General features: G+C 39.3%; 1 protein-coding gene across 1 annotated transcript in view; it reads right to left on the bottom strand.

The window, feature by feature from the left end:
* The window catches only part of LOC118429408, a 45,321-nt gene that overhangs the window by 15,633 nt on the left and 12,185 nt on the right, over nt 1-17,503 (bottom strand). Inside the window, exons 12-22 of the mRNA XM_035839889.1 lie at nt 16,323-16,557; nt 10,618-10,835; nt 8,033-8,216; nt 7,436-7,677; nt 6,655-6,868; nt 6,126-6,256; nt 5,263-5,434; nt 4,396-4,628; nt 3,252-3,405; nt 2,441-2,658; nt 549-656 (exon numbers count right to left, since the gene is read on the bottom strand). Coding sequence (XP_035695782.1) covers nt 549-656; nt 2,441-2,658; nt 3,252-3,405; nt 4,396-4,628; nt 5,263-5,434; nt 6,126-6,256; nt 6,655-6,868; nt 7,436-7,677; nt 8,033-8,216; nt 10,618-10,835; nt 16,323-16,557 — 2,109 coding nt within the window. The remainder of the gene's footprint in view (nt 1-548; nt 657-2,440; nt 2,659-3,251; nt 3,406-4,395; nt 4,629-5,262; nt 5,435-6,125; nt 6,257-6,654; nt 6,869-7,435; nt 7,678-8,032; nt 8,217-10,617; nt 10,836-16,322; nt 16,558-17,503) is intronic.

The following is a 17,503-nucleotide window of genomic DNA, read 5'->3' as shown; positions in this document are numbered from 1 at the left end:
AAAACATTGTAAACGCAATAACTAAATCATTGCAAAAGGCTTTAAGTTTTTTTTTACAAGATTGTGACGTAGTGGGCAAGTTCAATACATCTAGAATGCATCTTGATTGTTATTGCATAAGCAACTTATTATAATAAGCAATAAACTTACTTTACAAGACGCCGTATCTATTTCAAACAAAGATACGATTAATCGATAGATAACAATTTATTTTCTTTTACGGATACAGTTTATATTCTATCTTGATTAGGAAAGGTTAACGTATGAGCTTCCAAAGAAAACAAAAAATAAGGTAACCATATACCATATCAAATTTCCCTTAATAATGTCAATGACAATGTCAATGTGATTGACCAAATCCATTGAAGCCATTATCTCTCCTTCAAGATATAAAAACTATTTACAATGCCTGAATGCCAACATTATGCAATGGGGCAATCTGCCTTAACTCGTCTACTTTTAAATAGATAAAAACTTACAAGGAAAATCCATCAAATGGGACTGCCGACTATAACCCGTCATGTGTACACTAAATATAAGTTACTCACGGCAGTTTGCTTCGTCGCTAAAGTCGAGACAGTCAAAATGACGATTACACTTCGCTGAGAGTGGTACACACTGCGAATCGTTACACTGGAACTGGTCGGCTCGACAGGCTGTAGTTATGTAAAAAGTAAAAGCAGCATTTAAAGTAATTCATGAATTTCCCCTGACCGATGCGCAAGTAGCTGAACCAGCAGTGAAGTAGTTATAATCATTTATAGGGAATGTCTGTAAGGGTCAAACAACCAGTCAATATATCCATTTGGCTCATTTTTTGCAAATAGTACACAACACTTCAAAATGTACACAACCCCTCCAGATTTTGAAATGTAAAAAACATAGAATTGACCAACTTTAGGGCACAATCACTAATCAATACTTAAACGTAACGACAAAAGCAGAATGTGCGGATCAAAGAAATGCTAGACTTGTATAGTCTGTCAAATCTAAGCCTTAGGTCTCGGACAACCTAAATCCATGCATGTACATACATGCACATACATTGTTTTCAATCTGCAAAACTTTAAAGCACTGAAAGCTCGTAGGTATAAGATATTTTTGCGTGCAATTTGCACCAAAAAAATAACCCAATTAAGAGCTATCAGATTAATGCATGCAAAGTCGGCATTTTTTGTTGCTACGTAGATGTCCTTTAAAGTGGGTCATTTTTCATGATTTTGATAACATGTCATTTTATTTGTGCTAGAGTCCATTCCAAGACACCATGGAGATTTTTGTGGCCATTGTTTAGAATTGATTTTAAAGTTTTGTAATTATATGTCTAGGACATTTGATACTTCAGAAATATTTGTAACACTGTTTCAACTTTATAAATATTTCCCTGGTCCTGTAAAACTTTGGAAATATTCATTGTGTGGAATTGGATACTTCTAATGGTTTCTAAATAATGATAAAGCATTCTACAATTATCTACCATTTTCTACCATTTTTTGTAAATGGTTCAGTGGTCTGGGAATATAGCAATTCACACATCCTTGCAAAGTATGGTTGGGTGCCATGCAACAATGGCCCACCACAAAGGATCCATCAGTACCCAGCAGTGAAATCTAAAAATATACAGATGCAACAATAGGGCTTACTTTTATGGGGGCAATAAACTAATTTTACCAATTGGCCAGGTTTACCATTTTTTTAAATATTTGTAAATGTGAAATAATCACACCGAGGTTTCACAATTATTCTAAATAAAGATATTTTTGTACAGTTACTTTCAAAATGTTTCTAAAATATTCAAAGGAATTCAAATATATAAGTACTTTCTCAGTCAATTTTTTAAAAATAATTTAATCATTGTGGCTCAGATATTCTTTTATTCAAAATAATTCAGACTAATTATAAATATCGCCTAAAAACCCTCATGGTGTCTTGGAATGGACTCTATCATTGCACAATCATCGTTTCCAGATAACGGTGTTCCATCATTGATATTTACACGATAAAACCCAAATTATTTTGTATCAAGCGCATGCCTCCAAAGTTTGGGTTCGTTGTTCGTTGATACGTAATTTTCCTTTAAAGGCGATCAATTTTCTTAATTTTGCTCAAATATCACTTTGTGATATCTTTGCACAATCACAATATTGAGTTTAATTTTCATTCAAAAAGTGATTTCATAAACATTTTACCCGCACCTCTTTTCCATGTTTTTCTATCTGAATGAAATTCATATTTTTGGTGACATAACAATTGGAAATTGAGCGACAAGCTTCCACGAAATGATATGAAGATTATGTCATGATTTTAGAAAAAGGACTTACCGAAAGCAACATGCAAAAATGATAACGATGATGGTGGCAAAAAGGTATTGTCTAGTTTTAGCACAGAGCTGATCCCCCAAGCTACGAATCGAAAATAAGTTTGTTTTCATTACACGTACCTCTATGTTCAGCAGTATAGTAGGCGGAAAATCCCGAACGTGTCCCCGACCCGTCCGTCTGAAAGACCACAAAGGCGTTCCTGCCGGATGAGAAGACTGTCGGGGCAGATGAACCACACAGTCGGGCCAACCGTGGTGCTGTTGTGCTTGATCCGTCATATACTTCCAGATAGTCATAAGGACAGGCACCTCCTCCCTCGAGGTTAAACGTATTGAATCTATGGAAACGAAAATGTGAGGAAAGAGAGGCAAATTCAGTCACTGCTTTACTTGATTGGATATAAAGGTGAATGATGGTGATGGAAGGTTTGTGATCAGGTTCACGGACACACGATCTAGATATAGTCCATTTTATTTTTTCATCTCTGGTAGCACATGGCACACAACCCTGGACTCCCTCCAGAAGTGCCTCTGACCTCTCTGGATCTCCCCTCCAGAGTCCTGTCTGGCCTACTTTCCTTCTCTCTGACCCTCTGGGTCTTACAATTCCACATACTAGTGGGGAGTCCACTGAACACACAACAGATAAGTAAAAATTTAGTTTTGTACTGTAGATTTGACGTGGTAGAATACACGCTGCTTAATGTCGTTTAATTCAAAAATTAAACCAAGGTCGACACGATTTAAATATTTGGTGAAACAATAAAATGAATATGAGCGCAAAGAGTTCTCTAGCATCACCAAGACAGAAGACGAAATGTATAGTAAATAGTCATTGAGCGGTAGAGATGTTACAAGGGACCAGCCTGGTAATTCTTTTGTAGGACGTTTGTCAAGAGATCTGATTAAAAAGGCATAAATAATGTCTTACCGTATGGCGACCACGTAGCCAGTATCGACAGATATCTGCCAAGAACAGTTGGTGTTGTTAGGGTAGCTACCGGGATATCCTGGCGATGTAAAGCTTCCAAAGCGTCCACTCAAATAGGCAGGATTGCTACACGTCACACTGGGTGGTGTTGGTCCTGTAGAAGTGTAGTAGTATATAATCATCATGATCGTATATAATGTACGTGCAATGTACTACCCTGCAACACTGCTTTCACACCATACAATAAACTACTTCGTTCAACTGATTCGGAAAGAGATGATGGTATAGATTGACACTTTTCGCAGATAGATTTGATTGGAATGTCATTATTACATATAATGGCCTATTGTTAGGAAAAATGCATACTCAAGAATAACACATGCAATCGGTATTACATATACAAAATGTTGACCTGAATGTCCTACATTTTCATCTTCTCAATCTAAAAATATTATCAGCGATGAAAAAAGGATGAAGCTCCATCCCAGCAAGACCAAATTATTATCTTTCCGATGAAGGTAATGACGTCATAATGACGTCAGATGTCATACTTATGCTTTTATCCAATTGTATCAAATACAAATTTGGTGACTTTAAAATTCTGCTGGCAACAATTTTACAAAATTTGGAAAATTTTTCCAATTTTTTGTGTTGACACTGCAAAATTTAAGATGGTGGACCATGCATATAAAGAGATCAAGAAAAACTAACTTATATCCATTAGAATTTGTTACTACATGATCTTATTTTATTAAAAAAACGTTTATGGTGGAGCACAACTGGTATCTTATTGCATGCCGTCATATTTATCTGCACTTGCCGTTTCGTTTTTTAAGCATACCTCGAAGCTTTTTTTTTATTGGGAACCCTTTCTGCCACGGTTCCAGCCAATAAGTCAAATTGACAACGTCATACTTACGTCATATTAAGTTATAATAGCGTCGAATTTCTTTAAAATTGGTTAGAATGTCATGTCTACATTATTCTGTAAAAAGATTTCGTGGTCATGTGATAATTAGTTTAAGAGTAACAAAACACCCATCCCCCGTCCCAAATTGATTAGGAAAACCGCTTGGAATAAAAATCTTTTCTTGTATGATTTGCAGAACATATGAGCACACTTAGAAAGAAAATATATACTTACTTCTGTAATTGAAAGCGATGAAGGAGGCGGAAAATCCCGACCTTGTCACCGACCCGTCCGTCTGGAAGACCACAAAGGCGTGGCTGCTGGTTGTGAAGATTTGTTCGTTTGTCGGAACAGATGAACCACACAATCTGGCTAACCGTGGTGCTGTGGTGCTGGATCCGTCATATACTTCCAGGTAGTCACAAGAACAGTTACTTCCACAGTTATGTAGGTCGAACGCATCGAATCTATTGAAACAATTTATATAAGTGTGACAATCCCTGCATGGCAGATACAGGAAAATATATCAAAGAAGGTTTGAATATTAGAAACTCCTCAACTGATTGTAAAAGCTTCCAATGATTGTAAGAAGCTTATCCCATACTACAACTCCTGTATTAGTTAGTTAAGCTATAGAACTGTAGTTATGTAGATGCCATACTTTGTACCTCGTACAATTGTTGGGCAATAAAGTTATCTATCTATAAATTAAGAAAAAAGAGACTATTACCAGCTTTACAATAATGATGAATAATAAAGTAGTATCTCGAGTTGTCTAACATCTAGTATAAGGTTGTTTGAGATTTAGGAATTAGACCAATGCCGATTACGATTTAAATCATTGGTTAAACTTTCCAAATTATCATAAACGTAACATAGTAAAACTTGAACGTATCATCAACCAAATCAAGTGCTATCATTAACTAAATCAAGTGCTATTATAAACCGATTCAAGACGAAATGTAGAGTTGGGTTTGAAAGCGGATCGGCCTAACAATTCTTTCCAAGACGTTTGTCAAGAGATCTTAATTTACATCATCATTATCACGGGCGGCTTGCCCGGACCAGGTTCACTCTTAATAGGCCTAAATAATGGCTTACCCAATGAAAACCACGTAACCAGTATCGACAGATATCTGCCAAGAACAGTTGGTGTTGTTAGGGTAGCTACCAGGATATCCTGGCGATGTAAAGCTTCCAAAGCGTCCACTCAGTACGGTAGTATTGCCACATGGCATACTCACATTTGCTTGAGTACTGTTAAGTATTGTTCCTGTACAGGTATATATAATCATTGTAGATGTAAACAATGCATTGCTTTGCGACGTTGTAAATCTGGCTTGGAAACTAACGTTCAATCTACTGAAGGCATGTTGAGATTTTTCACAGATATAAGATAGAATGAAATATCATTATCATATTTTGTTAATAGCTAATCCGATCAATTTCATACGCAACATTAAGTTGCAGTACATGTTATATAAATACATCATGACATGTGACAATCCCTGCATGACAGATATAGGAATATATATCAAAGAAGGTTTAGACATTAGAAATTCCTCCAATGATTGTAAAAGCCTCCAATAACTGTAAGAAATTTACCCCATATACAACTTCTGTATTAGTTAGATAAGCGTTAAGTTATAGAACTATAGTTATGTAGATGCCATACTTTGTACCCCGTACAATTGTTGTGCAATAAACTGATATAATAATATGGAATTCAGTGACTTCTTATAAGAAAAGGTGTCGTTGCGGTTATTGTATATTAATTTATCTTGTGAGAAGACCGTAAAAGTGTTTCGGAAATATTTTTACTTTCAACAGAATTTAACAGATTGGATGTGTTATCAAGAGCCTTTTAAAGTCACCATATGCAAAAAATAATAAATCGTATAAGTACATCATTAGAAGGGAAATAGGACAGTTCAGCTTTGAATAAATAAAAACATGTGACATACCATTTGACATTACACAGTCGCTGATGGGTAGAAATGCACATAACGTATGCAAATTCCAGGGAAGACCGACGGCAAGAGCACGACTGCTACACGTAGCATCTACCTCGCCACAGAATGATTGGCACGGAAGTCTGCGAGGGAAAATAATCAAGATCACGTGTCTTTTGTAATAACATTCATAGTGCTCAATTGAGCAAATAATGCAGGAAATAATATTAGTATAGGATTTTAAGAAAGGGCTGTAATGTAACGCCCTCAAGGAAAAAGAAATTCCTTTCTAACAATTAGGAAGTAATGTGAAGTTCATCGTGTTGTTTCGTATTCTGTTGCTTTGAACGTGTCAGCGACGGTACAGCGTTCTCTTTGCCCAGCGTTAAAGTGGTATTTCACTGCACTTTGGGCACCGTTGTGTGTGCCGCACCAGTGCCACACCCCGCAATGCCGCACTAGTGCCACAATCGCAGTGAGATACCACATTTAGGTACGCAAGCAATCATTCGTCAACATGGTAACTTTTTATACAACTCACATTGTTCCTTCAGATGTACATCTGGGAAAGGAAAGGGAGCACACGAAGAAATCAAAGTCCTGATGACAGTCTCTGATGAGATCGTACGGCAAGAAAAACCACTCGGCATTCTGAATGGCAGCGTCTTGAGTCATCGATTGGAAAAAGTTTGGGAATGCCGTTTGGTTATATGGTAGTCCCAGCAGGCATCGGCTGTATCGGATTGGCTGGCATCCTAAAGTAGAAGAAAAAACATCATTTGAAAAAAAAGAGTAGAAAACCGTGCGTGGGTGGACAAAAACTGACACAGACTCAAAGGGGAAAACTAAACGTATATTAGGGCAAGCACTGTGTAGAAAGCTCTTGAAACATTTAATTTTTTAATGTTATTTGGTGTTTTTGAAATTAAAAAAAGCCAAAAAAAGTTAGGCGGACTTTACGATGTTCAGGAAATGAAGTGTGTAAAAAATGGGATAAAAATTCAAAAACGACTAAAAACGAATGGTTTAGAATATCCGAATGCTATCAATTGACACATATAATGAATTCAGATTGTTATGGAATAGAGTGTGTTCTATAATGTTTTTTTATTTATTCTGGTATTGTTTTTCCTTCAGTTTTTTTGTTGTTGAATAATATTCATACTTGTTGGGACATGGCAAATGGAAATGTAACGAGAGGACGTGGATCATACTACATTTAAGATTATATTCAATTGATGACGGTGTCCAAAAGTCCTAGTATGAACAACTTTATCCTTAAAGCTAGGAATTGAATCTAATGAAACTTTCGTAACACGCACCTGTTATCTCAGCGGTAAAGTAGGCGGAAAATCCCGAACTTGTGCCCGACCCGTCCGTCTGGAAGACAACAAAGGCGTTCCTCTCGGTTGTGAGGATTGTCCGGTCAAATATACCGCACAGTCTCCCTAGACGTGGTGCTGTTGTGTTTGATCCGTCATATACTTCCAGGTAGTCAGAATCATCACAGCCTCTTCCAAGGATGACGTTTGTGATATTATAATCTAGGTTGAAGGAATTAAATCTATGGAAACAAGATGAAAAAGCTTTTCTATCGTCTTTGGTATAGAGGTATTAAGTGGGCAGTGATACTTAATAATTCTGATTAGCCATAATTCAGTGTAGCTATGTCTTTGATAAAAAAAGCAGCACCAATTGTTTCAGTCATAAGTAAAATAAACTGTATGAACATCAACGGAAAAAGCTCTCTATACATAATCGTCGTCGTTAAGTGGTATCATTAACCAATTCAAAAGACGAAGCGCAGAGTGAACACACATTGAGCCATGAGCATGTTAAATGAAAACGGACCGGATGGGTAATTCTTTTTTGAATGTTTGCAAAGAGATCTTAGCAAATTGACCTTATTAACGTCTTACCGAATGGCGACCACGTAGCCAGTATCGACAGATATGTGCCAAGAACATCGTGCATTGTTGGGGTAGTCACCTGGGTAACCAGGTGATGTAAAGCTGGTAGTGTTGCCACTCAGATAGGCAGGATTGCTACACGTCACATTGGGTGGCGTTGTCATAATTGCAGGAGTATTGGGTGACGCTGTTCCTGTACAGGTGTATTATCAGCCAGTTTGTATATAATCAGCGTACAATGCACTGCAGTTCGACACTGCTTTAACTCTATGCAATCTAACTACTTTGCTGAACTGACTTGAAAAGTAAACTTTTGTTGGCATATTGAGTGACAAAACTTGTGCCAGACCAAAATATGACTTAAAATGGGTGGATTTAGACGAAAATGATGATGATGATGATGAAGGTGTCACAAAGTCCCAGGTTGATAACAGGACTGATCCTTAACCCTATTCAGACCGGTGTGACAGCGATCTCGCCCCCCCCCCCCCCGTGATCTCGCCCCCCCGGGGGCGAAATCACTAGCGATCTCGCCCCCCCGGGGCGTAATCACTAGCGATCTCGCCCTCCCCGGCTAGTGATCTCGCCCCCCTACCTGGCCCCCCTTTAGCGATTTCGCCCCCCCCCCAAAAAAAACCGGGTTTACATGCCATTTTAGAAGTTGATTGGTATAAATCACAAAATGTAGTTTCAGAATGATATAAGTACACGAGTTTGATACATAACTCCATTCATAGTATCAATATTAACGTAATTACATGGTAATAAGATAGTTGAACTTGTTTCAGACAAGGAGGGTTGGGTCCCTTGTATTCCCATTATTGCATATACCTGAGTCTTGACATAAGATGTATTTCATTGTATTCACCTGTCCTCAAGCAACCTATATATCTCCAATATGAAGTCTCTACCATGAAGTGACCACAAAAGAACTATGTAATGTCTTTATTAATTATGCAAATATTAGGTATTAATTACAATTACGCACATTTTGGTATATGCACCTGGCCAAGGGATACGTTCACCTCCAACATGACTGTTTTTTCTAGTATTTAGGAACTGATGCATTTACCCGTGTTTCTTAAGACAGGTACTTTACTAGTGTTTGTGTAGCATTTAGCAACAGCTGTATCAACTTAGATAGTGTTTATAATGAGAAACTATTATTCACGTGTGTTTTTGTTAGTGATTTGGAAATGTTTCCAGCACAAGAAAGAAAACACTGTGCCAAATTGAAAACATATAGCTGACGTATTCCGTACCATAGACGGTGTTGATTTATACGTTCGCAGTAGCACTGTTTTTATGCCACCTCAGCTGCAAAAATTGTCTTTTTCATTTCAATGTCATGTTTGCACCGAACAATATAGTATCGACTTTCGAGGTATGACATCTTACGGTACGGTAATAAGGTGCCATATAGGTACCAGGTAACACACCATATACGTTACTCCCCAGGTGCAGTATAGTACCAGGTAGCGCACCTGTAATATGTAGTAACCAGCTGCTCATGGGGGGGGGGGGGGGCGAAAACGCTAAAGGGGGGCGAAAACGCTAGTGATCTCGCCCCCCGGGGGGGCAAAATCCCCGGGGGGGCAAAATCCCTGTCACACCGGGCTTTTTTGGTCATCCCTGGACGGGGGGGGGGGGGCTTTTGAGGCCCTCCACTTCTAAGTCCTCTAACTCTTTAACGACGTGCCGTAGGGCCACCAAATTTTTAGGACATGATATCGACATAATATCTGACAAGTATATGACGTTTGACGTTACGTTGACGTAAGATGACGTAATTATGACGTCATCAATTTGATTATATTGGCCGGACCCATGAAAAAAGGGTATTCTTGGAAAACTTTAAGTTATACTACAAAAATGTAACAACTAGTGCAGATAACAGAATAATTATGTTTATTACGACTTGTATTGCCAATAGCAACATCGATGACGTCATAATGACGTCATAAAATGACGTCATGCACATCTAAGATACGAGTTAGGCTCCGCCATATTATATCCACCACCTTGAATTTTTAAAACTGCTTTTTTTGCAACAAATAATCACAAAGGGCAATGGAAATAGACTAAATACATTCATTTAGATGTTTTTTGATGAAAAAATACCAGGTAGTTACAAATTTTGAGGGATAATTAGCTTGTTATTCTTGATCTGGCCATACGGTCCGCCATCTTGGATTTTGGGCTGATGACGTCATCAAATTAGCATAAATTATGCATATATAATTATGAAGGATATGCTAAATAATATAAGATTTTATTTATGTAACAAAATAGCAGTAATATAGCAAATAAATGCGAAAAATACATTGTTAGAACCAAAAATAGTGATTTTTGTCAAAACTGCCTGTCAGCAAACGGTTGCCATGGCAACACGAAAAAATGAAAATTTGTCAAACTTAGTAAAATTGCTGTCAACAATATTTTAGGAAAACTCACCAAATTTTAGCTTTAGCGTAAGCCGTTCTGGCGTTATAGGGCATCGAAGTTGGCGCGGACCTCAAAAGCCCCCCCCCCCCCCATGTCTGAATAGGGTTAAAGCAGGGGAAATAATGGAATGAAGTTTCTATTACTCGTACCTCTGTTCTCAGCAGTATAGTAGGCGGCAAATCCCGAACTTGTAACGATCCCGTCCGTCTGAAAGACCACAAATGCGTTCCTGCCGGTTGTGAAGACTGTCGGGGCAGATGAACCACACAGTCTGGCTAACCGTGGTGCTGCTGTGCTTGATCCGTCATATACTTCCAGGTAGTCATAAGGACAAACACCTCCACCATCAAGGTTAAACGTGTAGAATCTAAACCAAAAGGTGAGCAAAGAAAATCAAATCTAGTCACTGCGTTAGAAATAGAGGTGAATTGTAAGTGGTGTATACTGAAGCTCTGATGTAATAGAAGAAATGCTGTTTAAGGTCGTTTGATTAAGAAATTACACCAAGGTCGACACGATTAAAATCTTCTGTGAAGCAATCAAAATAAATATAAGCGTAAGGAGTTCTACAGAGATTCTGATAGACTGGTTATTCTTTCTAATACATTTTTCAAGGGATCTTAGTAAAACGCCATACATAATGGCTTACCGAAAAGCGACCATGCACATAGCCCGTATTGAGAGATGTCTGATTTTACCATCACTAAGTCAGGAGACAAAATGTTAAGTAGACCTATAGCAGGGTTGTAGCCAGCACCTGTCCTTTAGTCCTTTGAAGGAATTTTGCAGCTGGGGACTGAAAAAAGTTTTCCCCATTCCGTCCCCAGGGACAGACAAAAATTGATATGTATTATGTAAAAAAACTGAATCTCATGTTTCTTCCTAGCCAAAACAGATGAAATTGAACAGCTTAGTCTACAAGCAAAATTTGCACCTCAAAATGCAGGAAATAGTTTTCAGAGGGTCTAGGTTTCAAAATTTGCTGGGGTTGTACTAATAGCTCCATGGAGCCAGCTCCATGGAGCCAGCTCCATGGAGCTATTAGTACAACCCTGCTCCCAACCTACCAGCTCCATAAAGCCAGCTCCACGCACATTGAATACATACAATTGGTTCACGTCACCTTCAAAAGAAATTTATATTTCGCTTTGAATACATACAGTTAGTTCACGTCATCATAGGAAAAATATTAGTCGGCTATAGAGCCACCCTTGTAAACGAAAAACAAGTTTCATGGAGCCAGCTCTATGAACTTTGAATGTATACAATTGATTCTCGTCACCACAGGAAAAATCTTAGTCCACTATGGGGTCGCCCTTGTAAACGAAAAATAAAAATAAGTTTCGTGGAGCCAGCTCTATGAACTTTGAATGTTTACAATTGGTTCTCGTCACCACAGGAAAAAATCTTTATATAGTCCGCCATGGTGCCGCCCTTGTAAACGAAAAACAAGTTTCATGGAGCCAGCTCTATGAACTTTGAATGTACACAATTGGTTCTCGTCACCACAGGAAAAAATATCTATATAGTCCACTATGGGGCTGCCCTTGTAAACGAAAAACAAGTTTCATGGAGCCAGCTCTATGAACTTTGAATGTACACAATTGGTTCTCGTCACCACAGGAAAAAATATTTATATAGTCGATGGGGCCACCCTTGTAAACGAAAAACAAGTTTCATGGAGCCAGCTCTATGAACTTTGAACGTATACAATTGGTTCTCGTCACCACAGGAAAACAATTATATAGTCCGCCATGGGGCCGCCCTTCTAAACGAAAAACAAGTTTCATGGAGCCAGCTCTATGAACTTTGAATGTACACAATTGGTTCTCGTCACCACAGGAAAAAATATTTATATAGTCCGCTATGGGGCCGCCCTTGTAAACGAAAAACAAGTTTCATGGAGCCAGCTCTATGAACTTTGAATGTAGACAATTGGTTCTCGTCACCACAGGAAAAAAATATTCATATAGTCCGCTATGGGGCCGCCCTTGTAAACGAAAAACAAGTTTCATGGAGCCAGCTCTATGAACTTTGAATGTATACAATTGGTTCTCGTCACCACAGGAAAAATCTTAGTCCGCTATGCAACAATCTTCGTAGAGGCGGGTTTGATACTATGTTACGCCACCGTGGATCTGAGATTATTATCATCGTCTTCCTGGAGGGACCTAAAACGGGGGTTTCGTGCTCGAGGACTCTGATGATTACTCAACACATTGGGTACCTACTTGGATACAAAATACACCAGATAATACTATTATTATTAATAATTGTCAAACGGGTGCCTTCGGGGTAGTGGACATGTTCTATTAACCTCTCATATTCTATAACAAAACAGAAGATGGGAAAATAAGGTTGAGTCTTGGGACAGGTGTAGATCTCCCACGCGGGACTTCGTCATGGGCTTCGCAACCCCTTTTGTTATTGTGCAACTTCTTATCCATACATGTTTTTATTGTTTGTTTTTCCGGCACTAGCTTTGTCTGCCTGGCCCCCCTCCGGTTATCAGTCGGTGAGCTGCTAGATAATTGTTACAGGCTGTGACAAGCCACGGTGGGAGTTTCACGGTGGGCAAGCCGTAAAACGCTTTGTAACGATTAGCAGGGAGGTGTCGCATTCCTCAGCACACGGTCCCGTAAACAATGCCCTCCAAGCAGAGGTTGGGTTTCGAGATGAATTTGACGTATTTTTATTCATTTTTTTCGGACTTTCTAATTTGTTGTATGGATAACGTTACGTATTTATCCAACTTATAAACCTGCCATGGGGGACAAAGTGCTCACAAACTGGTGGTACGACCTATTCTATATTGTGTATTACTTAAACTTTTGACAAAACGTCCAAAGCCAAAGCGCAGATAATATATTATGTACTGACGACAAACTGCCCACTAGTTTGGGGAATGAACGATTGACAATTTACTATCTGATTTTAGAATAAGAACCTGGTAATGTTAGCTCTATATCGGCGGTCTTGTGACATCACAAAGTAAAATGCTACACAAAGTCGCCGCTTGCTTGGGTCGTTCTATCGTACTAGGGGGTATTTTTTTACTGTCTGTTTTTCGTTTAACAATTATGTCAACACTAGCAGTCAATTCCCCTTAATTTCTTATTGTTTCCACATAAAAGTGCTATCTGTTCCCATATTGTGTGTTTGGTGTGTGTGTGTGTGTGTGTGTGTGTGTGTGTGTGTGTGTGCGCGCGCGCGCTTTGGCAAGAAATCCCCCTGGAGTCGAATGTACCAGGCCTGAGTAAAAGTTCCCAGGATCAGGGATATAATTTGCAGTCAAGTTTTTACGTGGGATGTGAATATCATTCCTGTGTGTTCCCTGTTTGGACCGTCAGAGTTTTGCCGAAGTAAACTTTGTTTTTTGTTGATTGTTGCTGGCAAGACCTCTGACTTTGATGTCTGTACCTGTCTCAAAGACTAAGAGAAGAAGTTTTTTATATGATGCACAGAAGTAACAAGGGTGGATTAAATCTTGTAAAACAATAAGAAGAAGTATAGTATTCAAAGTGCGTAGAGGTGGAGGAATGTTGGCCGTAGATGTGCGGGCTTGTTTATCGTTTACAAGAAAAGCGAACTATAAATTTGTCCTGGGGGTGATGTGAAACATGTATTGTATTCAAAGTGCGTAGAGGTGAAAGAATGTTGGCCGTATCTGTGCAGGATTGTTTATTGTTTACAAGAAAAGCGAACTATAAATTTGTCCTGGGGGTGATGTGAAACATGTATTGTATTCAAAGTGCGTAGAGGTGAAAGAATGTTGGCCGTAGCTGTGCGGGCTTGTTTATTGTTTACAAGAAAAGGGAACTATACATTTGTCCTGGAGGTGACGTGAAACTTGTATAGAATTCAAAGTGCGTAGAGGTGGAGGAATGTAGGCCGTATCTGTGCGGGCTTGTTTATCGTTTACAAGAAAAGCGAACTATAAATTTGTCATGGAGGTGACGTGAAACATGTATAGCATTCAAGGTGCGTAGAGGTGAAAGAATGTTGGCCGTAGTTGTGCGGGCTTGTTTATTGTTTACAAGAAGAGGGAACTATAAATTTGTCCTGGAGGTGACGTGAAACATGTATAGTATTCAAAGTGCGTAGAGGTGGAGGAATGTTGGCCGTAGATGTGCGGACTTGTTTATTGTTTACAAGAAAATCGAACTATAAATTTGTCCTGAAGGTGACGTGAAACATGTATAGCATTCAAAGTGCGTAGAGGTGGAGGAATGTTGGCCGTATCTGTGCGGACTTGTTTATTGTTTACAAGAAAATCAAACTTTAAGTTCTCCTGGAGGTGACGTGAAACATGTATAGCATTCAAAGTGCGTAGAGGTGGAGGAATGTTGGCCGTATCTGTGCGGACTTGTTTATTGTTTACAAGAAAATCAAACTTTAAGTTCTCCTGGAGGTGACGTGAAACATGTATAGCATTCAAAGTGCGTAGAGGTGGAGGAATGTTGGCCGTAGATGTGCAGACTTGTTTATTGTTTACAAGAAAAGCGAACTATAAATTTCTCCTGGAGGTGACGTGAAACATGTATAGCATTCAAGGTGCGTAGAGGTGAAAGAATGTTGGCCGTAGTTGTGCGGGCTTGTTTATTGTTTACAAGAAAAGCGAACTATAAATTTCTCCTGGAGGTGACGTGAAACATATATAGCATTCAAAGTGCGTAGAGGTGGAGGAATGTTGGCCGTAGATGTGCAGACTTGTTTATTGTTTACAAGAAAAGCGAACTATAAATTTCTCCTGGAGGTGACGTGAAACATGTATAGCATTCAAGGTGCGTAGAGGTGAAAGAATGTTGGCCGTAGTTGTGCGGGCTTGTTTATTGTTTACAAGAAAAGCGAACTATAAATTTGTCCTGGAGGTGACGTGAAACATGTATAGCATTCAAGGTGCGTAGAGGTGAAAGAATGTTGGCCGTATCTGTGCAGGGTTGTTTATTGTTTACAAGAAAAGGGAACTATAAATTTGTCCTGAAGGTGACGTGAAACATGTATAGCATTCAAGGTGCGTAGAGGTGGAGGAATGTTGGCCGTATCTGTGCGGACTTGTTTATTGTTTACAAGAAAAGCGAACTATAAATTTGTCCTGGAGGTGACGTGAAACATGTATAGTATTCAAAGTGCGTAGAGGTGGAGGAATGTTGGCCGTATCTGTGCGGGCTTGTTTATTGTTTACAAGAAAAGATAACTATGATATAAATTTCTCCTGAAAGTGACGTGAAACTTGTATAGTATTCAAAGTGCGTAAATGTAAAAGAATGCAGGCCGTACGTAGCTGTGCGGGCTTGTTTATTGTTTACAAGAATAGCGAACTATAAATTTCTCTTTAGGGTAAAATGAAACATGTCATGTATTCCATGCGCGTAGAAGTGAAAGAATGTGTTACCACTTCGTCCTTATAGCGGAATATAAATTTCTCTTGATGGTGACGTGAACTAATTGTATGCATTCAAAGCGAAATATAGATTTTTCTTGAGAGTGACGTGAACCAAGTGTATGTATTTAAAGTGCATAGAGCTGGCTCCATGGAGCTGGTAGGTAGGGCGCAGGGTTGTACTAATAGCTCCATGGAGCTGGCTCCATGGAGCTGGCTCCATGGAGCGATTAGTACAACCCCTATTGGACCCAGACCCGCTAGAAATGACGCACAACACCACGCCATGCATTCGGTGCTCGATAGGATTCCAATTCAAAATCGAAGGGACTGAAAATGATATCAGGCTGGCTACAACCCTGACCTATAGACAGTCATTGGGCGTTGAAGATATTGCGATGGACCAGTCTGGTAAGTCTTGTCGGTCGATTGTCAAGATATCTGAATAAAAAGGCCTAAATAATGTCTTACCGTATGGCGACCACGTAGCCAGTATTGACAGATATCTGCCAAGAACATCTTGCATTGTTGGGGTAGTCGTCAGGATAATCTGGCGATGTAAAAATTCCGAAGTTTCCACTCAGTACGGTAGGATTCCCACATGGCACACTCACATTTGCCGCAGTACTGGATGGAGTTGCAGCAGGACTGGATGGTGTTGCAGCAGGACTGGATGGTGTTGCAGCAGGACTGGATGGTGTTGTTACTGTTCAGGCATATAATCAATAAGAGGTGCGATAGTACATTCACTCTTGCATTAAACTACTTCGACTTGTAAAAAAATGTTTTTTAATTCTGTTTTCTTTAGCCAGGGTAGCCCAACTCAGTGTAACCACACTGCATCACATTGGGGCCCTGGATGATGCAATTGCTAAGAGTGCATTTTCACACAAACGAGCGACGCGCCAGTCACATCAAAGACAAAACGTATCTATTGTGTCGAACTTGTCTAGTATAGAAGTTTGGCTTCTACTCACTTTGCGACCCTGCGTAAATAAAGGATTGTATGGCATAAGCAATAGTCGGTTTGTCAAAACGAAAGAGAAATATATCATTTTGAGTGCTAAACATGTGCCCCAAATAAGAGAATTTAATTTATACAACTATTTGTAAATAGAATACTTCTATCTTCATAGTACAATCTAAGACGAAGACCACTTCATTTCTACAGCGTTACAGGTAAACAATTGGCAAGTTCTTTGTTTTGTTTGGTGTATTGTTTATCAAACAGATTCGTACAAACAATAAAATGTAATCTATGTTAATTAGTACATAAAATTTAGAACGACTTGCTCATTCTACAAGTTTACCGCCTTAGTCTAAAAGCATGTAATTTGTCCGGTGTGACAGCGATCTCGCCCCCCCAGCGATCTCGCCCCCCCGGGGGCGAGATCACTAGCGTTTTCGCCCCCCTTTAGCGTTTTCGCCCCCCCCCCCCCCCCCAGAATAAAGCGGAGTTTTCATTATACCCGTGGGAAACTCCATCCGAGGTCCGGGAAACCAACGTTAGTGTCTGCGCGGCTCCTTTTAAAGATGTCACCACGTGAAGTTACTAATGCAACCGCGGAATCCGCAAAAAAGCATGGGGCAAGACAAGGATGTATAAAGACCGGTAGATGGTAAGGTTCCACCACTAATCTGAAAAAAGTACA

Source organism: Branchiostoma floridae, chromosome 13, assembly GCF_000003815.2.
Source record: "Branchiostoma floridae strain S238N-H82 chromosome 13, Bfl_VNyyK, whole genome shotgun sequence".
In the NCBI taxonomy this organism is placed as follows: Eukaryota; Metazoa; Chordata; class Leptocardii; order Amphioxiformes; family Branchiostomatidae; genus Branchiostoma; species Branchiostoma floridae.
Note: the sequence above shows the minus strand (reverse complement) of the source record. Positions and strands in the feature narration are given on the sequence as shown.